Below are 26,212 nucleotides of genomic sequence, written 5' to 3'. Positions count from 1 at the left end.
CCGGGCTCCCATTGGCCCCCGCGCACGTCAATCATCAGGAGCGGCGCCACGCCCCGCCCACCCCGAGAGACAGCTCTGCCCCCCCCATTCCCCCCGGGATGGACCCGGCGCTGACCGGGRCACCGGGAGACAGCGACACGGGCGGGAATGGAGATGGGGGACTGCGGGAAAGGGACACCGCGCTGGGACCCGAGATACCGGCCGGGAACGGGGGCACAGGGCTGGGGACAGGGGTATGGCGCTGCGGACAGGGACACGGGGCTGGAACGGAGGTACGAGACGGGAACGGGGGCACAGGACCACGGGCTGGGGACGTGGGCATGGGCTGGGGGCAGGAACCTGGTGCTGGAACTGAGATGTGGGCCGGTAATGGGGTCACACGGCTGGGGGCAGGGACRTGGACTGGGGACAGGGATGTGATGCTGGAACGGAGGTATGTGCCAGGAATGGGGTCACAGGACGTGGCACAGGGACATGGTGCTGGAGACAAGGATATAGGCTGGGAACAGAGATATGGGGCCGAGAGACAGGAACATGGGGCTGCAGACAAYGACGTAGTTTGGGGGACAGGGACATCAGGCTGGGGACAGAAACAATGACTGGGGACAGTGATGTCGTTCTGGGGGACAGGGACCAGACCCTGGGGCTGGGACAGGAATGTGTCYCGGGGACAGAAATATAGAGCCGGTGGAGAGGGACATGAGGCTGATGGCATACAGTGGAGCTGGGGAAAAGGACGGAAGGCAGCGAGGGCTACTATGGGGCTGAGAGTGGTGGGGCTACCGACAGGAGCTGTATAAGRGGGTCAGGGTTTTTTTCACGAGTGGCTACCACCTTCTCACAGCAAAGTGTAACATGTATCTTACAGAGGAGGTGTCCCACAGAGGCACTCTGAGCACTACCTGAAGAGATGAGGGCATCATTTGACTGGAAACGATCTCATCACACTTTCCCAAATTCCCCTGACATCATCCCCAGACTCCCATGGTATCACCCTCCTCCTCGCCTATGAGGGAGGCAGCAGGTTGCCCATGGAAGTGCTCCTCTCCCATCCCGTGCTCCCCACGAACCACCCTGGCAGCTGCAGGGGGAGCAGCCACCCCACTGTACCCCAGCCTGACTGTGCAGCAACCCCAGAGCAGAGACCCCCTCCAGKTATGGATGAGGGTCCCCTCCCCAATGCCGACCTCACAGACACAGCTCCGGGGCCGGTGGCCTCTGGCACAGGGATGCACAAGRCCCATGGCCCCTCCAGGAGACAGCTGGTCATGCTCTCCTTGGGAATGGACAGGGGAAACTGTCTCCCCTTCCAGATAACCTCCAAAAGCTCCAAAATCCCACCAGAGCCCCATGGGACCAGCCTGAACTCTGTGTGGGCACCCATGGAGACCCCGGCCCGGGTGGGTCCCTCATGGGGAGCCAGCAGCCATCCTATGGGGAGGAAGGAGCACAGAGCCAGGGTGGGAGTGGGGACCCCACAGCCAMGTGGGTGTGAGGTCACGTGGGAAGAGCAGCGTGGGATGGAGGGCGCTAGAACATCCGGAACCATGAGCCGCACTTTAACTCCATATCCCTCAGGCATTTGAGACTGTCCCGTGGCCCCACAGCCCACTGGTGTGTGGGGTGTACCATGGCCAAACAACTGAGGCCATGGAAAACCAGCTGTGCCCATTGCAGGACACACGGGGGGTTTCRAGGCTCTCGAGGCGAGCAGAGGGGAACAATGCCCATGCACCTGCCCGTGCCTCAGTGGGATCCCATCCTGATGGCTCCCAGTGACCATCCTGGTCYAACCCTATCCCACTGTTTCCCCCACCCGGTCCTGTCCTATTTCCACTGCTTCCCCTGCCCCATCCCGTCCCGTTCCCCACCCGGTCCCACCTCTTCGCCCTCCAGTCCCTTTCCCGTCCCGTTCCCAGAGCTCCCCCCGCCCGTTCCCATCCCGTTCCCATYCCGATCCCGTGCCGTTTCCGTCCCGTTTCATCCYGTTCCATCCCGTTCCATCCCATTCCCGTCCCGTTCCCACTGCTTCCCCGGCCCGTTCCCTACCCATTCCCATCCCATTCCCATCCCGTTCCCATCCCGTTCTCATCCCGTTCCCATCCCGTTCTCATCCCGTTCCCATCCCGTTCCCATCCCGTTCCCATCCCATTCCCATCCCGTTCCCATCCCGTTCTCATCCCATTCCCATCCCGTTCCCATCCCATTCCCATCCCGTTCCCATCCCGTTCCCATCCCGGTCCCCCCGCCCGTTCCCATCCCGTGCGGTTTTACCCTCCGGCCGCCAGGGGGCGGTAATGCCCCGCGTGGCTGTTCCCCTGGCGGCGCTCTGTCCCGCCGCATGCCGGTCTCTGATTGGTGCGCGGCGGCAGCGGCGCGCCGGTGACGTCATTCTCAGTGGTCGTGCGGTCCCCGTGGGTCACCGGGACCCGGCCCAGCCGCGCGTCCCCCGCTCTGTCCGCTCTGTCCGCTCTGTCCGCTCCGCCGCCATGGAGTTCCCGTCCGCTCTGTTCCCCTCCTACTTCGGCGCCGGCCCGCCGCGGGAGGATGGCGGATCGGCGCTGGTCGCCGGCTGGGGCGAGCATGGGCAGGTGCTGGAGGCTGGCCCCGGCCGCCGCCAGGTGAGGGGGTGCGGACTGGCCGAGGGAGCCGGCGGGACACGCAGGGGCCGCTCTGACTCTCCCGTTCGCTCCCCGCAGGCTCAGCCGGCCTTCGTGCCCCGCCGCGGCGCGACGGGCGAGAGGTGGGAAGCCGCCGACGCTGCGGCCGTGCCGGTGCTGCTGTCCAGCGCAGGTGAGGGCAGTGGGAGCGGGAGGGAGCGCGCTGCACGGGGTTTGGGGAGGACATCCCTTCCACCTCTATCCCTGCCGCTGCCCCGCGCTGCTGAGCCGTGTCCCGGTGCTCGTATGGTGCCAGGTGGCCGCTGCTCTCTCCCCGCAGGCTGCTGGATTCCCTCACCCGCACCGCAAGACATCCTGTATCGCAGCAGCCTGTGCAAGAAGCTCCGGGTAGGCAAGTCTGGAGCCACTTTGGACTTTGCCAAGCAGGTGAGATTTGAGGCACTGCATCCTGGCAAGAACCTGGGGACCAGCATGTGGGACATTTACATGCTCTGACCTTTTCCTGTTCTTCCCACACAGCTGGGCCATTTCTTTGTGGATCACCCAGAAGATGCTTTTGGCTCCCTGGGGCGTCTGCTACACAAGAACTTCTACCTGGGCAACTCCAAGCTGAAGGTCACTGTCTGTCCATGGGTAGCAGTGCTGTTCCTCACCCTTCCCCTTGCCAGTTTCGATCTCTGACCCCCTCTCCTGTAGAGACCAGCCCGGAAYAGCACCATCCGGATGACAGCCCTGGTGGAGGACATCGACCGCCTGGAGGCCCGACGGTGAGTGTCCCCCGTGTCCTGTAGTGGTCTGGGGGGGCTCCTGCTCTGTCTCCGTGCCTGATGCTATCCATGTTCTGCAGTGGCTGCCCCCGGCAGCACTTGGCCTCCCGCCTGCGCTGGTTCTCGCACCTCTGCCGTGACTGGCTTTTTGAGGTGCCACTGGGGGTGCTGGCAGACTGCTTGCATGAGGAGCTGATGCTACAATGGTCCAACCTGCTCTTCGACGACAGCCTCACCGGCGGGGCTCTGGCCTGGCTGCCGCTCGGAGATGGGGGGACACCCGTGGGCYGCCTGGTGCACCCCGGCGGGCAGGCCATGAACCACCTGTGTATCCTTCCTCACTGGGTGTCTCCGGGGAGGGGARTGGGAGTCATGTTGCACCATCCTTAGCCAGCATCCCAGATTTCCAGGAYGTGGTGCTGGAGGAGCTGCCCCGCACCCGGGGCTCCCCAGCGCAGTTTGAGCTCAATGGGCGTGTACGGCAAGTGGCTGCAGCCCGTGTGGATGGGGAAGGTGAGACAGCCTCTGCATCTCGAGGCAGAGAGGGTGTGGGGAGGAGGGGCAGCAGGGGGCCCCTGGGATCCTGCCAGCTCACAKGCCACCTTCTTTCCCCTGACAGATTTTGTTGGGGTCCGCTCAGATTATCACTGTGGTGTTTGGAGGGTGCCAGGCAGGGCAGGGGCTGCTCCCACCCCACTACAGGTGATCCGCACTGATGTGCCTGCCTCCTGCCTCACTGTCAGGTAGGTGCTGGAGGATGGGGCTGTGTGAGGAGGGAGCTCTGCTGGTGCAGCTCTGCTCTTTGTGGTGGCTGCTGTCACCCAGAGTGATGCTCTGCCCCCCATCCTGCAGCCCTCACCTTCCCGGGGAGCTGTCCGTCTGCACTCAGAGCGGGACCGTCTACCTCTGGAACRTCGAGACAGGGTGAGATGGGGCACTCAGGGCTGTCTGGGGTCTCATGCAGACAGTGGAGCCCCAAGGGGTGGGGGGCCCAAGTGACAAGGGCAGATCAGACCACTGCCATCTTCCCCATAGGCTGCAGCAGCTGCGCTATGACCCCCAGACCATGTTCTTTCGTGACCATTCACCCTGGCGCTGGAGTGACTTCACTGCTCACCCACGGGTGCTGAGCTGTGCTGACCGCACGGGTCTGCAGTGCCTGGATGCCCGGGTGAGCTTGGGAGGGTGGGCATGGGGCTTGGGGCAGGTGGTTTTTCCTCAGCCCAAAGTGCTGACTGTGCCCTGTTCTACTGCTGCAGGCTCCCAAGAGATGCCACTTTGACTTGTTCAAGGTGGGCGAGGAAGCCAACTGCCAGCAGGGCGAGCGTGTGGTGCTGCCCATGTACCTGGGCAGGGCTCACCCCTCACAGTACCTTGTCACCACCCAGGTAAGTCCTGCCACAGGTGGGAGCTGGGGGAGACAGCCCACACAGCTGCATCTCCCAGACCCCGTAGGGCATAGGGATCTCCCAGCTGAGGGGGTTGCCGCTGCATGTTGGGGTGTGCCCTGTCTGAGCCATGCCTCCTGTCCTAGTTCTCGGTGTACATCCTGGATGAGCGATTGCCACTGGTGCCCATTCTGAAGTGGGCACACATGATGAAGGCCCCTCCGCTCTTTGCCCAAGTGATGCCAGGGARCCCTGGGAGGAGCCACAAGGTGCTGCTTGGCGCATCCCGCACCCAGGAGCTGTTGCTGTTGCAATACCGGGGTAAGAGATTGAGCTCCAGGGCCAGGGCTCCTCTGTGCTTGCATCCCAGCCTCCTCACTGCTGGGACCAGCTGCTGCTGGCGTCTATGCTCACCAGACAGTGTTTGGGGTGTTTTCTCAGGGGGCAGCCAGTCAGCCTGTCAGCTAGCAGGGACTCCGCAGAAGCTGCACAGCATCGCAGGGTGCCTGCAGCACCTGCCCACCCAGCTCCCACACCACTACCACCTGCTCCAGCAGCGCCTCACAGCCCCGGCTACAGGTGAGTGTCCCGTGCTGCCCCAGGCTGCAGGTCCTGGTGGGGGAGAAGGTGGGTTGGGATGGAATGGGAGTGTAGCCCTTGTGGCCTGGCTGGAGAATGGCTGAAGAAATGAAAGCAAAGCCCTAAGCAATGCTGTGCAAGAGATTAGTAACATACAAAATGTTGTACAAGGCAGAAGCCAGCATGCCCAGTTAGGGGTGRAGGCAGCCCCCATTTGCTGGCCCGGCCCCTGAAGGATCCTGAGGACCAGAACCTTGGTGACAATGCTTTGCCTGTTCCTGTAGGTCTGGCTGCCACACTGCAGGAGGATGGACCGCACAAGTCCATGCTGGTTTTCCAGCTCTCTGAGGCTGGGGATGTCTTCTGCCAGAGACTGACCCACAAGGCAATACAGCCCCCTGCACCCCCATCAAGGGACGAGGCCACAGCAGCCCCCGGCTCTTCCCCTCTCTTTGAGGCTCCAGCCAGCAGCCCACAGGGCTTGGGTGGTCAGGAAGAAGAGGAGGAAGAGCAAACATTCTACTTGTCCAACCTGGAGGTGATTATCAATGAGGAGGAGGAGGAGGAGGAAGCCATGAGCACACCAGCACCCCTGGGAGAAGCTGAACTCCCACRGGAGCCCTGTGCCAGCCCCCAGCCTTCCCCGGCAGTGCCCAGCCCAGCAGCAGCCCTGCGGTACCGCCGCTGGCTGAGGGCCTTTTCCAGGGCCTGCAGGGAGCCCCTCCGGCACACCTGGCACCCCAGCCTTAGCCAGAGGCGCCTCTTCACCCGCAGAGATCTGGAGGGGCCAGCAGGCCCCAGCACCCTGCAGCAGCAGATGCGCCAGCGGCTGCGCCAGGCCATGCRGGAAGGGGGCCGCATCCAGTGCTGGGAGCATTCAGCTCTCCAGCCCCCTCCCCTGCCGCAGACTCTGGAGCTGGCAGAGGGTCTGGACCCCCTGAGCACCCGTCTAGAAGCATCCTGGGCTGGGGACTGGGACAGGTGGTGGGAGGAAAGGACAAGCTTCAGTGTGGCACAGAGACAGCGAGCACTGCGGGAGCGGCGGCGGAGACAGAAGCGAGCCCGGGGCCACCGCAGCCTTTCAGCCAGYTTCACCTCCTCCCTCACCTACCAGTCAGAGCTGTCCGAGATGAGTGATGCAGGCCCCACACTGCTGTCCCCCAGCCGTCCACCCATTTTCTCCCAGGAGGGCTCCCCGCCAGCTGGCAGCCCCCCAGTTCGCAGTGCTCCGACCTCACCAGCGCCTGAAGAAGCCCTGCTGTCCTCACAGAGCCTGCGCTGCCGCGGCATCCCCAAGGAACGGCGGAAAACACTACGGGACTACCTGTCAGTGTTGGCCGATGGGCCMCCTGAGCCCCCAGAGCCCCTTGGCAGCCAGGCCAGCCAGCTGTTCATCTCTTCCTCCCAGAGCCAGAGTCAGAGTCAGAGCCAGAGCCAGCTGTCCTCTGCCTCGCAGCCCCGCCGCAAGCGCCCACGAATGGGCTTCTGAGTGCAAATAAACTGCGTGGCACAGCCTCCCACCCGGGGTCCTCAAGTGTTTGTAAAGGCACCCAGCCTTGGGGYAGAAGTGGAGGGAGCAGGAGAGGTCGGAGGGTCCCTGCCGGTGTGCTCCGACGGGAGGGTCACCCGCATGCCACGCGTGGTCGCAGGTGGCGCGGGCGCTTTAAGGGGGCGGGGAGCGGGCACGGCGTGTGCGTGACGCGGGCGGGAGCGGCGGCCATGGCGGCGGTGCTGGCGCGGGGGCTGGTGCGGGGCGCGCTGCGCCCGGGGCAGGTGGGCGCGGGGGGACGGGGGGATGGGGTGGATCCCGGCGTAAGGGGGGACACATCGGAGTGTGGGGGAACAGGGGCATTGGGCTGGATTCGCACCGTGCTCGCCGTTGCTTCCACCTTCGGGCAAAGTCCGGGACGGGCATAATCGCCAGCCCGCGCACCCGCAAGCCGCGGCACGGGGCCTTGGAGCACCCGTGTGCATCCACCCCCATCCCAGCCTGCGCCCCCGTGGGCACAGATCCTTGTCAGCTCCGTGGACAGTCCCCTGTTACCCCGTGCGCACAGCCCCTTGTCACCCTCGTGGGCTCAGCCCACTGTCCACACTGCGGACTATTTCCTGTCACCCGTGTGCACACAGCCCCCCATTAGCTCCCTGCACATCTGCCCCCTATTGCCGCCATGGGTGTTACCCCCATGTGCACCTTCCTATTGCCCCATGTGGATTCCCTGTCACACTCAAGCATCACCCCCATGAGCACCTCACCATCACCCCTGTGTGCACCCCCAGGACCCCTGTATGCATCCCACCACTCTGCACATACCTCCCCCACCACTTCACCCATCACCCCATTTGCTACTGAACACCCCCACATGCATCCCCACCCTTATCCCAGCGTGTACTCCATGTCACCCCCATGTGCATTGCCCCACGTGCCCCCCTCCCCTCCATCATCCTTGCATGCACAAYCCCCCACGTGCCCCTGCCACCCCCGCCACCGTGTCCATGTCCCCATGCCCACAGGCCGTAAGCCCCGTGTTCGCTCAGCTGCAGCGGTGCAGGTCAGCACCCAGCGGGCGGGATGGGGAGGTGGGCAAGGCGCACCGGGCAGCAGTGGGCAGCGAAGAGGCAGGAGGGCAGCCCACCATCTTCAGCAARATCATTGACCGCACCATCCCCGCCACCATCCTCTATGAAGATGACAAGGTAGCTGGGACAGCGGGACATGTGACCCCACTGGGGCAGGGGGCAGAACCCACGGRTGTGGGGCTTACCCTGCTCCCCCTGGCAGTGCCTGGTTTTCCGTGATGTGGCTCCCCAAGCCCCYGTGCACTTCCTGGTGATCCCCAAGCGCCCCATCCCCCGGATCAGTCGYGTGGGTCCCCAAGACACTGAGGTGAGTCCAGAGGGTCCCTGGGACATTGGTGGTAGGGGTCATACAATGCTGACCTTCCCACTCCCCCCTCCTTCAGCTTCTGGGGCACTTGATGGTGGTGGCAGCACGCACGGCGCAGGCAGAAGGGCTGGCTGATGGCTACCGCCTYGGTGAGTTGGTGTCCCCTGCCATGGTCTGGGGCAGAATCTTTGTGGTCCTGAGAGGCTGTGGGCACAAGGCAGTGGCCTGACCCTTGTCCCTCTCCTGACAGTGATCAACGATGGGAAGCACGGCGCACAGTCTGTCTACCACCTGCACCTCCATGTACTGGGGGGGCGGCAGATGGGCTGGCCTCCTGGCTAACCCCCACTGTCCCCCAATAAAGCATCTCCTTGGTGGCAACTTCACTCTSCATCAGGGTGGCTTTCTTGAGGGTGGAGGCGGCTGGCCTGGTGAGGGCTGGCTTCCATTGTCACAGCAGTAGAGAGCTGGTACCCTACCCTGCTTTGCTCTGGGCTGCCCACATTCCAATCTGCCCATGCTGGAGACGCTTTGGAGCCTCACAGTTGAAGTAAAAGGGTTTTGTGGGGCTGCCCACAACTCAATGGCAGAAGACTCGATGCTGGGCTGGGGGAGCAGGCTGGGTGCCACAAGGGTGTCCCCAAGCTGGGGAACATCCCAGGGGTATCAGTAGCACCATGTCCAGGGCTGCCCACCCAGCCCCACTGGCACCACACAGCCCCAGCATCCCTGAATGCCCCKGCTCTGCCTCAGATTGCTCCCCCGCCAGCACCTCTGCTGTCGCCAGAGCTCTGTGCTGGACCYTGATGTTTCCCTGCTTTTCAAAAGCAGTTAATTGCACTAGATTGATCTAAAAGCTCTTGGAGCACGCTTGTTGACTGCACATGTACTTCTTGTCCACCCCAAAGGGGCCTCTCTGGGAGCTTCCAGGAGGACCATAGCCCTGAGCAGAGCACAGGGCAGGACACGCTGTGGGGTGGGTGGATCTGCTGCCCGCTCCCTGTCACCGGTGTACTCCCCACGCTGCATCAGCCACACTGCGTGCTGTGCAAAACTCTGCTCACCCCATATCCCCCAGCTGTGCACCCCTGTGGGAAACTCACTGTGCTTCTCACCCCAGACCCCTCCAACCGCACACTGAGAAACACGCATTGCAAAATTCACTCCAGACCCCCATAACTGCGAGCCACCGAGGGAAACTGCGTACTCCAGACCCCCCTGCACACAAAGCGCCGCCAGCACGGTGCATGCACGGCGCTGTTTACACCCCAGTCTCCTTTCTGCACGTGTGCCCGCCGGCCCCGTGCGGGGAGCACACGCTGGGGCTCGGTGCATGTGGCCGCCCGCTCCCTGCCGCGTGCCTCCCGCTGCTCCGTGGCCGGGTGCCGTGCCTATATTTAGTGGCAGGGGCCGGTGCTGGCGCGGTGCACGACCCACCTGGCACCGCCGTCGGGACCGCCTGGGCCCCCGCCAGCCGGCGCGCAGGGGACCGCAGCCCGCCGGGGAGAATGGCGGCTCTGTTCATCCCCCGACTCGGTGGCGCTGGCGGCGGGGGGCCCCCGGGAGCTGTGTGGGGCTGTGGCAGAGCCCAGTCACTTCCCACACATACACACCCAGTATAGTATGGGGGAATGTTTTCGGGGTGTAAATGAGCCTTAAAATTGTTGATGCTGCTGCTTCCTGCCCCTGAGGCTCAGGGCGGGTTGGGGGCCACTTTTGGACTCAGGACAGCCCTGTCTCAGGGGTGGGTACCCACCCCAAAGACGGGTTGGGTGTCCCTGGGGAGGTGGGGACGCTAAAGAGGGGTCAGGAATTCCCAGGGCGTTATCCCCCAGGGCTCGCCCGGAGCAGTCCCCCAGGGAGTGCTGTACTGGGCACAGGGCACGGGCTGGCACGCGAGGTCAGGGCCAGTCGCCTGCCATCGCGTTTCTTCCTGTGCCAGGTTTATTTTGTCAGTCCCCGAGCAGCGGCGGGGCAGGACAGCGGTCACAGCCCCATGGGGCCGAGGCGGGGGAGGAACGGGGGCCAACGGCTGTTTTGGTTCCTCAGCCGGAGAGGATCACAAATGACGCAAGTTCCCAAAAGAGCCGGGCGGGGGGGCTGCGAGGGATGTGTCAGCCGGCGAGAGGCAGCCAGATGTGCTCCAGCAGCTCCAGGGCTGCTGCCCCGTGTTGATGCTGCCAGAGCACAGCCCCACAGCGATGCCCCATAGGCCACTCCAGGGTGGTTTGCCCCAAGGTGAGTGCACACCCCCGGGGTGGCATTGCCAGGCTCCCCGTTCTACAGTGTACTGTGTTGCTGTTAATGTCCCTTCAGTGTCCCTGAGCCATCCATGCTGCCTGGCCAGGCTTTTGGCAAGCCCAGGTGTGTTTGCTGGRGAAACTGGRCATGCGCCTGCGAAGACCACCCAGSGGTKGGTGATCCCCAAGCTGCCACCCCTTTTAGCATGAGCGGGGCTATGGGTACATCTCGGCAGCTACCGCTGGGCTGTGACTGAGCATGGGGCACGATCAGCAGCATGCACCCCAAAACCCTCACAGCGAACTGCCAGCCCCGGGAGCACCCTGGCACCCCCCTCCAGCGGCAGCCAGGGCCGATGTGGCCCSAGCATGGGGGAGCCATGAGATGAGCTCGGGACACGTCTCTCCCTCCTCCCCGCAGCTGTGCGGCAGAYGGGCTTGGAGGAGCCCCTGCTTGGCACGGGGCCGAGCGCCCGCAGGGAGGAGCGGTCCCCAGTGGGGGCCCCCCCCGACCGGCCAAAGCCAGAGGGGCCGAGCACATCCCCGGCCAGGAAAAACAGAGGCCCCAGCGTGGAGTGCACAGTGCCCCGYCGGCGCACACCGCAGAGCACTGGAATAACAGCCCTCGCTCCCGAGCCCGCCGCTTGCTATCAAAGGGCCCTTCTTCTGCTCGGCCTCTGCGGGGATGGGGCCGGGGGCCCAGCGAGGGCCGGTGGTGAGGAGAGGCAGCTGCTCCACGCCGGCGGGCACCGGCTGCACCCAGCCAGGCGCCGGGCACGTCCCGCCCCATCACCCTAGGCCGGCGGGGCTCCCTGGGGCAACCGGTGTGGGGGTGACGTGCGTCAAGTCGTGGGGACCAGTATGTCCTCAGGAGACCTGGACACGTCCCTCCTGCTGCCTCAGTGGGGCTGTGCTGGCCCTGCCCAGGCGCGGTGCACCCCCGAGAGCCCCGGCGGCCACCCTGCCCCCGGGAGCGCGGGAGCCATGGACCGCAGACATGGGGACAATCCCGGTGCTGCAGTGCCGCGCGGCACCCTTGTGTCGCTGCAGTCCCCTGCCCCCATCCCCCTGCACCCCCATCGCTCCGCATTCCCATCCCCTGCGCCCCCATCGCTCCGCATTCCCATCCCCCTGCACCCCCATCGCTCCGCATTCCCATCCCCTGCGCCCCCATCGCTCCGCATTCCCATCCCCTGCACCCCCGTCCCTCGGTGTCCCTGCACCCCCATGCCCCCTCATGGCACCCCCTCCCTCGCCCCGCCCCCTTGCCCACAGACCACGCCCATTATAGTGTCTAACTCAGCCTCTTGCCCCTCCCACTGCGGGCTCTGGCCCCGCCCCCCGCCGGGGCTCTCCGCCAATGGGAGACGGGCATGCCACGGCTCCACCCACGGGCGCGCGGCCGGCGCTCTCCGTTTCCATGGAGACAGGCGCGTCCCGCCATGCGCATGCGCCATGCAGCCGGCAGCCGGCCGCACCAGGGCCTGCGGCCCGGGCCACCTGCACCGACCCCCGTTGGGGTAACCCCCGCTGGGGACAGTCGGGGACACGGCCTGAGGAGCGTTAGGGGCCGGGGGAATGAGAACATGGGGAGCTGGCAGCAGGGAGGGGGCTGAGCCCAGGCAGGGGTGTGGGAAGGGTGTTGCTGCGGGTGGTCAAGGGAGCAGGAGGGAGTTATGGTGGAGGAGACCCGTCCAGATCGCAGACGCAGCAGCACGCACTGGTTCTTGTCCCCCAAACGGAAAGGAATCCCTTCTCCCCTGCCTCAGTGTGGGGGTGACACTGCAGAGGACCCGGGGTCAGGTCCCTGCCCGTGCTGGTGAGGGCTGGGATGTGGTTGGCATTGGAGGATGCACTCCACTGCTCTTCTTCAGGGTCTTTTCCCACCCGCAGGGGCCTTCCAAGGAGCCATGGGTCTCCCACACACCCTTGGGAGAGGCCACTGTACAGGGTCCGGCTTGATGAGCGAGTGCCTGAGGTGCCCATAGTGAGGCTCCCGTGCCGCACTGAAACACTGACCACCACCGCCAAGAGGCTCCGGGAGATGTCAGGCACAGCCGAGCTGCCCCAGGAGACATCAGACACAGATGACCTGCCCACTGAAACCCAACCAGCYGAGCCCAGTACAGAGCCATCCCCAGAGACAGGGAAGGATACTTCTGAGACTGACAAGCTGCCTCCCTGGCTTGGAATGTGGGGGACTGGGGCAGAGAAGTCTCCCATTGAATTGCCAGTGTTGCCCCCCATCCCACCCCCGCCAGAAGAGAAGCCCCGGCGGAGCCGCTTGACCCGCAACTGGCAGGAGGAGGTAACTCCATAAGGCTGGTGCTCCTCAAAGCCGGCCCCATCATGTCCCACCTGCTGGTCTTGTGAAGCTCCCTGCTCCTGGGCAGACCCCTCTCTTTAAATAGCTGCCCAGATGACCTTGAGCCCAGCACGATAGAAAAGGGATGAAATCCAATAGCACAAAAGCACTGGCAGGTGCATGGGGAGTAACAGCAAGGCTTTGGGAGGGAGCCTGGGATCCTGCTGCTGGGGAGCAAGAGCTRTGTGTYACAGCCCATCCCAGTGATGTGGGGATGCCTGCTTGGGCAAGCAAGGCTGGGAGCATCTGATGGGCTAAGCTGTGTCACAGCTTAGGGACCTCACAGGTTGTTCAAGTGCCATAGGAGCACTTGCCCTGGGGCAGCCTGGGCCCCCAGGTACTTGGAACAGCTGTACAAGGCTGACTGGCCTCCCTGATCCAGATTTCCCAGGTTTCTGGCCAGAAAGACCATAACCCCTCTTAGCAGCTTATGCCTCTAGGGTGATCAAAAGCCCAAAGCCAGGAGTGGACATGGGGCACAGCAGTATGGGCCCCTGCCCTTTTCCACAGCCCCCACGGTCCATCCCCAGATAATCGTGGACCCTCTGGACTCTCGGCCACAGAAGCATCTGGGCAGCAAGGACTCCCAGCAAGGCTACCAAGGGCTGCCACTCCACCAGCTTCTCTCCTCAAACACCGACAGCACCCCGCCGAAGGACTACGCACCTCTCAGGGCCCTCCTGCTGGGGCAAGGTGAGGCTGAAACCCCCAAGCTATGCGCACCCCCAAAAGGCAGCAGGGGATTTTTATCTGGGAGCCTGATGGCACCTTCCCCTCTGCAGGGCAGCGGAAAGCCAAACTGGCAGCCATGCTCTACGAGAAATACAGGCAAGCCTTCACCCCTGCATGACACCCACCCTTGGGGCTATGGCCCAGATGAGAGGACCTGGGGGGGTGGGGATGCCAGAGCTGAAGGGTGCGGGGTCTGCTCTGACTGCAGTAAGGAAATGGAGGAGGAGATCCGTCCTCCACCGAGCCCCATGGAATCCATCTCCACCACGCACCATGACTACAACGCCATGGGTTTCCAGTCCACACCCCAGCCCACCACTCAGGTACAGGCAGTAAACATCCCCCCCACAGSCTGCAGCAGCCTCCAGAGAGGCTGCACGGCTCCTGTGTCCTGCCGARCATGCCATCCCCCCCGCCCACATTTTGCTTTTACCGCAGCCTCACGACTACTTAACGGAGCAGCCATCCAGCTTCTGGCTGGAGCAAGCCCGAGAACGGCCGGTAAGCCCCCCACCACCCTGCCCTGCCAGCACCCTGGGGGTCTCAGCTGCTGACAGAGACCTCTGCAATTCTCCCCTCTCCAGGGTGACACCACCATCTTCGGCAGAAACGTTCCCTTCAAGAAGAACACAGCCTTCTCCACTCCCATTACCATGTACCTAGGACATCCCGAGCCCTTCAACCTCAATAACCCCTATGACCCGCTGAGCAGCCAGCTCCAGCCCTACAGGAAATAAAAAGCAAGGGGACACAGGTGGTCCCAGCATCCTTGCCTCCCCCAAGGCTGTCCTCAAGCTGGATATTTGGAGGGGGAGCACCGTGTCCCTGGGATCTCAAATCCTGTGTGACTGTGCAGCAAGATGGGAAACCCTTCAGCCACTTTGCAAGTCACCGTTGACCTAAAACACGCTGTGGCTTCAAGACTCCCTCCTTGGGCATGGAGGGAGAGCCCCTGGCACAGCCCCATCCCCTGGGACATGTCCCCTCCCKGCTCATGCAGCGGGTGACACACAGCCGCTGTTCCAGTCCCCAGGCACAGGTGTGTTCCAGYAAGAGGCGGCAGCGGGGCAGCCAGAGCATGAGCTCAGAGGAACGCACTGCAGCCCTCACGCCAAAGCAAACCCCGCCACGGCAGCCCTGCCTTCCCAGCACCGCCCAAGCCCTCAACAGCCGCTGCTGCGACTGCCCGGCACCAGCTCCCYGTGCCCACAGCCCGGCCCTACGCCACAGACAGACCCCTGGGAATACAATCTCTTGGGATTTTTCAGGCAGCCGTCCCCAGTCCAGGATGGATTCCATATTGAGGTCCCCCCTGACCCCCCTCCCCACTTAGCACGCTGGGGCAGAGTGAAGCAGAGGTCACAGGACAGATGGATCTGGGGAAGTTTGTATTTCAACAAAATAGTTGCAGCGAGTCCTATATTTACACCTGGAGGAGGGGTGGGTATTTACATGACCCGGTGGGGTTATATACAGGGGAAGGGGAGACTGGGGAGGGGGGGAGCTGCGGCATTGAAGCCTGACCTGGCCAAGGAGTCAGTCTTGGCAGGAATCCCCATTTCCCCCCACCCCAGGGAGGGTTTGACACGGGCACAACTTCTGCTGGGGGCCAGGTACTGAAAAGAGACGGCAAAGTGCCCTGCGGAGCAGCCAGGCCCCGGAGAAGCTCAGAGCCAGCTGAGCCACAGGGGAGAGGGCAGGGGTGGCAGAACTCAGAGGGTGGGAGGGATACAAGGTCCCTGGGCTGGGTCAGGGCTGGTTACCCCACTCCAGCAGAGGCTGTGGGGAAGGTGGGCTTTGCTGGTGCTGATGGAGGGGGGCAGGCGGTGCTGTGGCCGCTGCCCCACCTTGCCCAGGCCCTGCTGAAGCAGGGGGGCTGCAGAGGCGGTGGTGGATGCAGTGATGGGGGGGTGCCAGTGCATCCTGGAGCACTGGAAAGCACTGGCGGCCCCATTGAGCTGGGGCTCTGCCATAGTCACTGGGCTCAGAAGACTTAGGGGTCTTTCCTCTCGCCCAGCAGCCAGTATGTCCGCATCTTTCCCTTGCCCTGGAGGCAGAGGTGAGCAAGTCAGACCCTGCCTGCCTCTGGAGCTGCTCCTTGGGTGTCATGCCCAGCATTGAGGGCAACAAAGGCCCAATGGCCCCAACCCACCTCCCTATCACATTCCCCTGTGGTAGGAAGGGCTGGTATCCCACCAGCATCCTTGTGCCCTCACCTTCATCTCCACATCCCCACGCAGCTCCAGGTCAAAGCAGCCGAACTCATCCAGGACTTCTTTGGTGGCAGATGAGACATGGATCTTCAGGGCTGGGTAGCACAGAGAGACATGGCTGRGTCTCCTTGGAGAGGGACACACCCCATGGCTCCCCCAGCTGCCAGCCCGTGGCTTACCCTGGCCGTTGGATTCCATGCGGGACGCGGTATTCACCGTGTCCCCAAAGAGGCAGTACCGCGGCATCTTGAGACCCACCACTCCGGCACACACGGGACCTGCAGGCACAGAGGCGCTCGGGAATGCTGCAAGGTGAGGCCAGCACCCCCAGCCAGCTGGMACAGAGCCTCACCGGTGTGTATGCCAATGCGCAGGTGGAGCTGGTCGTTGGGACGGTGACGGATCTTGAAGGTTTTGACGGCCTCGAGCAGGGCCAGGGCCATGCGGACAATCTCACGGGCATGCAGCTTCCCATTGCGCACCGGCAGCCCCGAGACCACCATGTAGGCATCCCCAATGGTCTCCACCTATGGGGGCAGGGGGAGCAGGTACAACTTGGGCTCCTTGCTGCCTGCCTCACTTTGGGGAGCTGTGCTTGCTCACCATCCCACTCACCTTGTAGACATCAAAATTGTCAATGATGGCATCAAAGCAAGTGTAGAGATCGTTCAGCAGCATGACCACCTGGATGGAACAAGGGTGTGTGTGCAGGTGGGTGTAGGCATGTCCACCCAAGCCAGGGCGTGAGACCCCCACCAGCCCCACAGAGGTGCTGCCCCCCAGCCCTGCTCTCACCTGCATGGGTGTGCTCTCTGCCGAGAGGGCAGTGAAGCCCACGATGTCACTGAAGTAGATGGTGACACTGTCGAAAGCCTCAGCCCGCACTGTCTCTCCACGCTTCAGCTGCTCTGCCACAGAGCTGGCAAGGATGGTGGTGAGCTCTACCCCAAACCCCCATTCCCCCTGCAATGCTTGCCCCACACCAGCATGGAAAGCTGGCAAGGGACCCCATGCTTGCACAGCAGCGGGTGCATGCTGAACCCCTGCCAACCCTCAGACCCACACACTCCCTTCTATCCCCCTCTCACTGGGGCAGAATCTGGTAGAGAAGGTTCTCCGCCTTGCGCTTCTCCTCCAGGTAGGCCTGTGTCCTCTCTTCCACCAGCTTTTCCAGGTTGTTGGCGTACTGCTCCATGCGTGACAGCAGGTTGTCCAGGATGCTGGTGCTTCCCTCCCTGCAGGGGTGCAAGCAGCTGGCACTGCGGGAACAGGTGCCCCCCAACCACCACCCTCACAGCAGTCCCCACTCCCACCCAGGGCCACCGTCCCCACATGCCAACCACCCACTTGTTGAATCTACGGATGAAGATCTTGATCTGGCTGAAGTCAGGGCGCTCGGCCGGCTCCTGTGCCCAGCAGCGCTCCATCAGCACTGCCAGCTCCTCGCTGTGCACCCCGATGTCGATGGAGGGGCGGAARAAGGGCTTCTGGCTGTTACGCACCTTCTGCACAATCTCTGCCAGGGAATGGTGATCAGTGRACACCAGGCCTCGCTGGTGGGGACAGGACCTCCCCACACATGCTCCCCATCCTCACCTTTGGGGCTCAGGTCCATGCCCTCAATGTAGAAGGGGCCATTGCGCAGAGCGACCTCCTGGACGATGATGCCAAAGCTGTAGACATCAGCTTTCTGCATGCCCGGGGTGGGCAGGTGCCCCTTCTGCAGCAGCTCYGGGGCTGTCCACAGCTTCTCTGGTRGGACAGAGCAATGGAGCAGTGAGACAGGGCCACCCCACCCCACTGGGTCCCCTTAGGCAGGCACTCACTGGCATAGAGCGCATGCGTGTCCTCGTTGTCGCTGGGTGAGCGGAAGCTGGCCAGTCCGTAGTCGGTGATCTTCAGCACAAAGCGGCTGTCCACCACGCAGTTGGATGACTTGAGGCTGCCGTGATGGCCAATGATGCTGTTGTGCAGGAAGGCCATTCCCTGGGACAGACAGACACAGTGAGGTTCATGTCTCTCAGGCACCTCCCCTTGCCCCTCGTGCCCCTCAGTTGTGTACCTTGACAATGTCATTGATGAGCGAGTAGCGAAACATCCAGTCCAAGTTGATGCTCTCGTTCTCCAGGACATCCTGGGGTTGCACATGGAGTGAAGCCCACCAAGCACCCAGGACATGCTGACAGCAGCCCCACCACATGCCCAGCTGTGGGGATCTGCAGCACCCACCCCCACCCCTCCACTGGCCTCTGATGSCTGCTTGGACAGCTCAGCTGTGAGCCTTATAGGGCTCAGGTGGCCACCAGCATCCACAGCCCTGTTCTCAATGCCCAGCCCAACCGGGTCACCAGGACTGTCTGTCACCCTCAGTGTCCCCAAGCCCTGCTACCTGCAAGCTGCCCCGTGGGCAGTACTCAGTGATGATGCAGATGTTGGGGGGGTCGATGCACGCCCCGATGAAGCGGGTCAGGTGGTTGAACTGGATGTCCCGCATCTGCAGACGGAAATGGACCCAAGGCAGTCTTGAGCTCAAAGGAGATGTGCTGCTGCTCCTACTGCCCTCCCGCACTCTCAGGACCGTCCTGCACCCCCCAGCACATTGCCAACCCCAACCCTGACCCGAAACCTACATGTTTGAGCTCGAAGAGCACCTGTCGCGTCAACTCGATGCGCTTCTTGTTGATGTGCTTAATGGCCACAACGTTGCCCTGGGGTGTTTGGAAATGGGAAGAGGTCAATGCCCACCAGGTGAATTTGGGAACAGGAGAAAAGCACCAACATCCTTCGGGGTGGGGATGCAGCCAAGGGGGAGCACAACAGAGCTGGGGCATTTCAGGGGGAGGGCTCAGCTTCCTGTGTGCTGCACTGACCTTGAAGTGGCCGGTGTTGGCGAAGATCTGGTACTTGCCATGGGTGGTCATCAGGGAGCCGTAGCTGGAGCCACGCTGTGGGAAGGAGGAGATTAGGGAGGGGAATCCTGGGGTGGAGGCCTGGCAGGCACTGATGGAGCAGGKCATGGACATGCAAGGGTGTGCAGGGAATGCTGCAGGATGGGCTCTAAAGGGTCAGGACAAGCTCTGCATGCTCTGTAGGAAGGGTGAAAATTCTGGGATGAGGCATGGTGCACTGCATGGAGTGTAGGACGTGGATAAGGTGTTTGTGTAGGGGATGGAGGGCCGCAGAGGGGCTTGATGATGTATAATGCTATATATGGGATTCAGGGTTGTGTAGGGGATGGATCTGTAGCTCTACAGGGGATGGAAAGTCATGCCAGGGATGGATGGAGCATGTCTTCATAGGGGATAGGGAACTCTGTAAGGATGAAAGGCTGTGTTGGGGAGAGAGGCAATGGCACTGTGGCTCTGTAGGAAACAGAGTGCCATGTGAGGGATCAGCAGGGAGGGATGTTGTGCAGGGAGGGAAGGCAGCAGGAGGTGCTCCAGGGATGGCTCCTCTCACCAGGGACAAGGTGAGACGGCTGCCCGCTGCTTTGTGGTACCGCTCAGGACTYCCAAACTGCAGCTCATCCCAGCGGATCCTCCAGAGCATGCTGGCAAGCTCCTTCTCCAGCATCAGCTTCCTGGGGGACACACAGGGRTCAGACCCCCATCCCCCCTACCCTGCCTGCCCCCCCACAAGGCAGAGGCACCCCYAGTCCTCACTGACCTGAAGATGAGGAAGCTGGAGATGCCAAACATGACAAAGGTGAGGCCAGTGCCCAAAGCCACGATRGCCAGCATGGAGAGGGGGGCTGCAGACAGGAGACGATGTCAGAGTGACCCAGCTGGTTATGACAGCCAGGCTGACATGAACTAACAAGGAAGGATGCTGGAGTCCAAGGGATATGGGGACCCAGGACACCCACTTTTATCACAGGAAGGGTCATCCACATCAAAGACACAGGGAGGATTATCCAAGGGGGGAGCCCCCTTCACCCAGGGAATGGGTCGTCCCAGCCAGTGGATTTGCTTCTCCACACCTGAGTAGTGTCCCACCACCTAAGGCAGAGAGAGATGAAGCCACCCCAGACCTCACCAACCCATCCCCCGGCCCCAGCCAGGGGGAACCTGGTGCTGGTCCCCACCTCGTACTGCCCGGTCTTGGGGTCACTCATGGCCCAKAGGTTGAAGTCAGTGTCCCGGTCGTTGTTGCTGTCCATGCTCACAAGCCCTGTCACACCTGGGGGAGAAACAAGTGGGACCAGAACTGGGTTCCACCACCCCACAGCACCCACAGCCCAGCCACCCCCATCCSAGCATTACCCTGGAACTTGCGGTCCCGCATCTTCTCGATGATGTGGGTGGCGTTTTTCTTGGAGCCGCCCTCGCGCAGAGTCTCGTTSAGCACCATGGCATACAGCAGCATCCCATCATAGAAACATCCCGCCACCAGGTTCATCTGCCAGGGGGAATCTGAGCACACCCACGGCCACGCACACAGGAGCATCCCGGAACCTTCACACAGGGACCACGCACCCACCCACGGCCCCATAAATGTACTGGGGCCAACACGCACTCTGCAGGGATGGCAGTGCCTGTGGCTGTTCCCACCAGGGATGACCCCTCTGGCACTGCCCGTGGCTGTGTCCCACCCTCTGCATCCTGGTGAGGTGCCTCAGACCCACGTGAAGGGGCGCCACCACCCCATCATGCAGAGGGACACACTCACCAAGGAGTAGTTGAGCTGCACCCCGAATTTCTGCTTAGCTCGCAGGATGAGCTGGGTTTGGAAGTTCTGGTACTCAGGGTTTTGGGGTTCGTAGTAGGTGATCACCAGCACCATCTGTAACCGAGCACAGCACCCTGATTCACACACCGGGGCCAGGCCAAGGAGGTCCCTGTCCCCTGGAGGTGGTCACAGCTCACCTGGAAAGCCTCACGCAGCCCCGAGTCCTGGCCCGGGCTCTCCTGCCAGGGCTTGAAGCGGTCACGGGCAGAGTCGCCYCGCAGGCTCTCCCCGAACACATCCAGGTAGAAGAAGACGTAGTCGCCATTGGTGAGGTTCTCCTGCTGTGCCAGCTGCATGATCTGCCGCAGCATCTCCGGCGGCCCGCASAGATACACCACTGCCAGAGAGAGGCAGGGCTTTCAGGGGGGCAGGGACACCCCACTGCGCCCTGGGCACACAGCCAGCGATGGGGCAGGTGGGGCAGAGMACCMCGGGAGTGCCCAGGRGCTGAGAGGRGATGGAGCAGGCGGATCRGGCAGTGCTCGGCTCCCTGTGCCCYACAGCCAGACCCACAGCCCCTGCTGGCACAGACCTGTGAATCACTTGGGCTGAAGGGGGAGAGGAGAACGGGAAAACTTGCTCCAAATCATGAGGTGGATGCCCCAAGCACRGACCCCACACACCCTGATCCAGCAAAAGCCAGCCAGACCATATCTCCCCCCTGCATCAGCTTCCCAGCTGCTCCATGCCAGCCCCAGCCAGGGAATCGGGGGCTGGGAGAGGCTGGAGCCGTGCGCCGGAGGCCCCTGGGGAACCCGGGCTGTGGAATGGGACAAACCCATGTTTGGGTTCGTGGCCGGCTGTCCGTGCGGCAGGAATGCGCAGGTTCCCAGATTCCAGCACCTTCGGCGGCCACTGGCGCTAATTGGAAACAGAGCATCTCGCCGGTGTGACCGGCACGGCAAGGGGGTGCCCGGGCCCCGTCGGGCCGCCCCGCCCGCCCCCACCCTCTGCCCGCGGCTCGCTCGGCCCCCACGGGATGCCCACCCCAGCGCTGTGTGGGTGCGGCACGGGGCTGGCACAGGACATCACAGCCGGGGGGGACGGGCGCCTGAGAGTGTCCGAACCCCCCCGAGCAGGGGCCCTCCATGCCCTTGCTGAGGATCCTGACACTGCCTCCTCCCTCCCCCCGGAAAACCAGGGCCCCCGCTCCAGCCAGCCTGGCTGGGAACYCGGGATTGAGCAACGGAGGAGGCGGCGGCAGCGGGTGCTGGAGGAATGTCACGCTTGGGCGCTGGCCCCGGCGCACAGCTCTTCTGCATGGGGCCCAGCGCCCCGGCTGGACCCGCGGAACGTGGGGGCTGGGGACAGCAAGGAARCTCCACACTCTGGGAAGGGGTCTCTGCTGCTGGAAGGCACCCAGCCATGCGGGGAGGAGGGCTGGCAGGGTCACCCATAGGGGCAGTGAGGCAGCCCCCAGGCAGGAGAAGAGACCCTGGGCACAGGGAATCCACAGCAAGGTGGGGAGCTGCTTCTGGGCACGGGGGAGAGGGAAATCGCAGAACCGTGGGCTGTGTGTGAGCAAAAGCCTGTTCCAGGGCTTGAAATGGTTCCCTCTGAATGCTGCAATACTTGAAAGTAAACACCCTCGGCTTCCCCAGTTCGCTAGTCCCGCACCCAGAAATGTACCGTCCCTCAATTGCTCATCCAGGACGGGCACTCAGCACCTCCCCAACACGCAGAGCCTGAGGGTCCGTCCCCACCAAGGACACAGGCGGGACCCTCCCCATCCCACTGCCGGCGCCAGGAAAAGGCAGCCGCAGGGGCTGGGGAGCCACAACAGCTGGTGGCAGATGGTGGGACACTGCAGGCAGCCAGCCCCTGTGGCGGCAGCGAAAGCCTGCCTGGTCAAAGGCCACCAAGCAAGGGGATGGACGGCGCCTGGACGGCTCCCAGGGGACAGGTTGCATGAGCCGTGCAGAAGGAAGGGTCACTGATTGGGGCTCCCCCTGAGGCGGGCAGCTGCCTCCAGCTGGCAGCCTCCTGCACCGCCAGCAGCGCCTCAGGGGGCTCACACACCCACTGGGGGCCGGCAAATGGCCAAAGACAAAGCCTCAGCATCACCCAGGACAAGGGGAATGGAGTCCTGCAAGTCTGGAGTGCTTCCAGCCCCCCGGCATTTATTTAGGGGTGTGGAGGCAAAGTGCCAGGTTCTATGGAAGGGGAAGGACCGCGAGTGTGCAGATGAAGTGGCAGAACACTGCTTGACCCCTGCATGAGGAAAGATCACCCTAGAGTGAGGGCAAATTTGGGTTTCAGGGATCAAATCCCAGTTTCAAGCAGCTCCACCAGCMCAGGGYRCAGAAACTCCAGCCCTGGCCAAGCRCTGTCCCATGCCCAGCCCAGGGGCAGTTCAGGGTTGAGGACCAAATGCACTCTCCTCCAGCAGCACCACCCGGTCATCTCCCCAGGCAGGGGACCTGGGCTTTTTGCAGGCAGATGCTCCGGTAATTCCCTCAACCACAGCTCTAATTATATCAGTGCTTTTGCAAATGGCAGGAGAGACATGGGCCCCTGCACGTCGCTCAGGCACCGGTGGGAGAGGCGATCCCCCCGCCCGGTGTCCCTTTATTAGACCTGTCAACACCACCAACCAGCAGTGTTAGGGACACACGGTGGGGCAGGGAAGCAGCTTTCCCCAGGAACTGCTTACCAAACTCCTGCCCACCATTTGGGAGAAGGAAGGTGATGCCAGGCAGGATGACACAGGATGTCATTGCAGGGCATGGACATGGATGTGATGAAGACCGTGCTTCCTTCTCCATGCCATGCTGTGCCATGCAGGGGTTCCAACCCCTGGGAYAGCCTTGACGGTCCCCACTCCCTGTCCCACACACCTGGGTTAGGAAAGGACCTCTCTACACCCCTGCCCATGGCAGGGGGAATGKAACCAAATGATCTTTAAGGTCCCTTCCAACCCAAGCCTTTCTACGATTCTGTGATACCATGAACCCGGCTTAGAAAGCCCTCAGGTCTCTGCCCATGCCCGGCCTTGACCCCCTGCCTGCACAAGGAGGGATTGGTTCCTGTTGGGGTGATTGGTAGCACCAAGCTGGAAATGTGGACAGGAATCACTGATTTCAGCCTTTGTCCTCAGAGTCCTTTGCCACYATCCCATGAGAAGCTCCAAACCCCACGGCTGGCAATGGCACGTGCAGGAACTTCCATCCCAGAGGAGCAGCCATGGGATGCTCACTCTATGGACTCAGCCCTGAATGAGAACCCAGTCCAGCACCCCAAAGCACCACACACTCCCCACAGCCCGGTCCTGCCTGGCCTCGGACACCAGTCCTGCTGGCCCATCTGGCTCCACTTATCCCGGCGAGATGTCCTTCTTAATGACACAGCATCTCAGAATCCATTAAGAAGCACTGCAGAGTGGCTGACTCCCGGATCGATACACCCCGCTCATCAATAATGAAAGAACATCAGGCTGCCCTTGCTCTCCAGCTGCCTCCGTAAGCCCCTCCATTTCCTCCCGCTCCCAATATAGCTGCTCTCCTGGGGCACTCGCAAGGCACCAAATTGATTTATCCCTCCATCAGCAGGGTGGGGTCATGGCAGCCCCATCCTGGGGGCGCAGCAGGATGGCATGCCCCATCCTGGGGGCACAGCCCGGGATAGCCAAGTGCCTGTCTGGGGGGCTCTGCCTGAGCACGGCACGGCCACCAAAGTGTGCTGGCACCAGACTTCTCTGGTCACACAACCAYGGCCGATGCTGTCCTTCGGAGAGCCACATCCACCCCATCACCTTCAGTGTTCGGGGATGTGCCTGGATCACTGGGTCCTGCCAGCACAGAGGGTGGGGTGGCCCTGCAGGTGCCCCTCACAGCACTGTCCCACCAAGGAGGGGGTCTGCCCCAGCTCTTGCTGGCAAAGGTTGAGCGGGTGGGGGGCCTGGCAGGGAGATACCTCCTGCTGAGCCATCGTGGCCCCTCTGCCGGCACAGGGTTTGGCTGAAGTCCTGTCTTGTCCCCTGTGAACTCACCTTTCTGTGCAGGTCCTGCTGCTCCTCCAGTCCCACTGTGACAAAATGTGCTCAATCTKCACTGCACCCCACACAGAACCCATTCCCCCTGTCCCATGCTCCACACAGGTTCCACAGTGTCCCCTGCCCATCCTCATGCCCCAAATGGGTCCCACTGTGCTTCCAGCCCTTCCTTGTGCTCCACAGAGGTCCCACTCTTCCTCTGGCCTTTTGCCATGTCCCACCASGGGTCTCACTCTGCTCACACCCTGCTGCACCCCACATGAGTCCCACCAGACTCCTGGTCCCTTGCCGTGCCTCATATGGGCACCACTTTGCCCTCGACCCCTCACAGGTCCCACTGTGTCTGTAGCTGTGTGCCGCATGATTCCACTGTGTCCCCATTCCCTTGCTGCACCCCACATGTATCTTAATGCCCTCTCTCACACTTGCTGTGCCCTATGTGGGTCTCCATTGCTCTACAACCTCTTGGTGTGCCCCAAACAGGTCCCACTGACACTCCTAGTCCCTTTTTGTGCCCCAAACAGGTTCCACTGCCACCCCTGGTCCCTTTTTGTGTCCCACATGTATCCCACTGTGTTCCAAGTCCTTCGGTGTGTCCTGCAGTGCTGCCCACTGCATCCCCATCCCCTCTCTGTGCCCCAGATGGGTCCTGCTGCTCCCTTAACCCCTTGCTGCACCCTACGTGTTGTCCACAGCACCCCAGTGCCCTTGCTGCACCCCGTTCTTCCCCCCACTGAGCCCCAGACGGGTCCAACCGGCCCCCCCGTCCCCCACACGGATCCCACCGCACCCTCAGCCCCTCGCTGTGCCCCACGGAGGATTTTGCCTCCCCCCCTCGGAGCCCTGCGCGGATCTCCCGCGGGGAGCCCCCTCCGCTCTCCCTTCCCCCTCCCACCCCCACACCGCCGCCCCCGCTCCCTGGGCGCTCAGCCCCATCCCGCCCGCGGTCATCGTGTCCCCCCCACACCCCACGCACCGCGCCCGTTGGCTTTGATGAAGTGGACGGCGGTGTCGGGGCCGCCCTCCTCGGGGGAGTAGATGTGGAAGGTGACGGTGAGGTTGTTGCCATCCTGCAGCTCCTGGTAGACACCCTCGACGGTGAAGTAGTAGGGTCGGTCGTCGGTCTTGCGGTCCACGTAGAGGAGCACGGCGCGGGCGCTCCAGTTGAAGTGAGCGTGGAGGTGGGAGACGAAGGCGCCCAGTTTGGATGCCGAGGGCCCGGTGCGCACCGTAGTGCTGTAGTGCTCCCGTTTGCGGCTGAAGCCCGCGGCCACCGCCCCGCCGGTGATGAGGGGCAGCCGCCAGTGCGAGGCGAAGCGCCCCACGGACGCGGCGGGGTACACGCAGCCCGGCCCGAACAGCACGTCGGGGTCGTGGTAGAGCTTCAGATCCACGGCGTTGAGCGGTGCCACGTACTCGGAGCAGGCGCCCTCCAGCTCCGAGCTCATGAACTCGACGCGCACCGAGAAGGGCCGCGGCAGCAGCGGCGGCTCGCCCCGCTCCAACGCTTCCAGCGCCAGGCTCAGCGCCGGACCCACGCGCGGCCAAGCCCACGCGTAGCTCACGTTTCGCTCCGGCAGCACCACCGCCACCGTCAAGTTGGCGGGCGCCCCGTCGGGGGTCGCCGCCCGCCGCCCCGCGCCCGCCGGTACCGGCAGCAGCAGCAGCGCCAGCAGCGGCAGCGGCAGCGGCGGAGCCATG

At 63.0% G+C, this 26,212-nt stretch overlaps 4 protein-coding genes across 4 annotated transcripts; 3 read left to right on the top strand and 1 right to left on the bottom strand.

The window, feature by feature from the left end:
• Positions 1 to 2,408: 2,408 nt before the first annotated feature.
• Positions 2,409 to 6,895, top strand: TAF1C (TATA-box binding protein associated factor, RNA polymerase I subunit C). Its single transcript, XM_057369582.1, has 14 exons — positions 2,409 to 2,621; positions 2,700 to 2,793; positions 2,941 to 3,047; positions 3,141 to 3,236; positions 3,318 to 3,388; positions 3,469 to 3,716; positions 3,791 to 3,901; positions 4,008 to 4,131; positions 4,241 to 4,312; positions 4,424 to 4,559; positions 4,648 to 4,776; positions 4,923 to 5,097; positions 5,218 to 5,355; positions 5,640 to 6,895. The coding sequence occupies exons 1-14, from the start codon at positions 2,490 to 2,492 to the stop codon at positions 6,842 to 6,844; spliced, it is 2,838 nt and encodes a 945-aa protein (XP_057225565.1). The 5' UTR covers positions 2,409 to 2,489; the 3' UTR covers positions 6,845 to 6,895.
• A 159-nt stretch (positions 6,896 to 7,054) lies between these two features.
• On the top strand, positions 7,055 to 8,648 carry HINT2 (histidine triad nucleotide binding protein 2). Its single transcript, XM_057369668.1, has 5 exons — positions 7,055 to 7,128; positions 7,870 to 8,052; positions 8,138 to 8,242; positions 8,319 to 8,391; positions 8,493 to 8,648. Exons 1-5 carry the CDS (start codon positions 7,075 to 7,077, stop codon positions 8,582 to 8,584), a joined length of 507 nt encoding a protein of 168 aa, XP_057225651.1. The 5' UTR covers positions 7,055 to 7,074; the 3' UTR covers positions 8,585 to 8,648.
• Positions 8,649 to 11,937: 3,289 nt separating this feature from the next.
• Positions 11,938 to 14,361, top strand: SPAG8 (sperm associated antigen 8). Its single transcript, XM_057369542.1, has 7 exons — positions 11,938 to 12,002; positions 12,376 to 12,790; positions 13,378 to 13,540; positions 13,630 to 13,675; positions 13,788 to 13,902; positions 14,018 to 14,080; positions 14,164 to 14,361. The coding sequence occupies exons 1-7, from the start codon at positions 11,938 to 11,940 to the stop codon at positions 14,314 to 14,316; spliced, it is 1,020 nt and encodes a 339-aa protein (XP_057225525.1). The 3' UTR covers positions 14,317 to 14,361.
• Positions 14,362 to 14,954: 593 nt separating this feature from the next.
• On the bottom strand, positions 14,955 to 26,211 carry NPR2 (natriuretic peptide receptor 2). Its single transcript, XM_057369581.1, has 22 exons — positions 25,488 to 26,211; positions 20,658 to 20,857; positions 20,461 to 20,574; positions 20,055 to 20,190; positions 19,877 to 19,971; positions 19,658 to 19,790; positions 19,459 to 19,543; positions 19,252 to 19,372; positions 18,663 to 18,737; positions 18,423 to 18,500; positions 18,182 to 18,286; positions 17,855 to 17,926; positions 17,619 to 17,778; positions 17,389 to 17,544; positions 17,140 to 17,308; positions 16,881 to 17,027; positions 16,588 to 16,711; positions 16,408 to 16,476; positions 16,145 to 16,319; positions 15,972 to 16,070; positions 15,796 to 15,887; positions 14,955 to 15,626 (listed from the first exon to the last, which is right to left on the bottom strand). Exons 1-22 carry the CDS (start codon positions 26,209 to 26,211, stop codon positions 15,573 to 15,575), a joined length of 3,183 nt encoding a protein of 1,060 aa, XP_057225564.1. The 3' UTR covers positions 14,955 to 15,572.
• Position 26,212: the final 1 nt, after the last annotated feature.

The sequence above is a fragment of the Malurus melanocephalus genome, unplaced genomic scaffold, assembly GCF_030028575.1.
Source record: "Malurus melanocephalus ecotype Western Australia unplaced genomic scaffold, MMel_1.1 scaffold_113, whole genome shotgun sequence".
Lineage (NCBI taxonomy): Eukaryota > Metazoa > Chordata > Aves > Passeriformes > Maluridae > Malurus > Malurus melanocephalus.
Note: the sequence above shows the minus strand (reverse complement) of the source record. Positions and strands in the feature narration are given on the sequence as shown.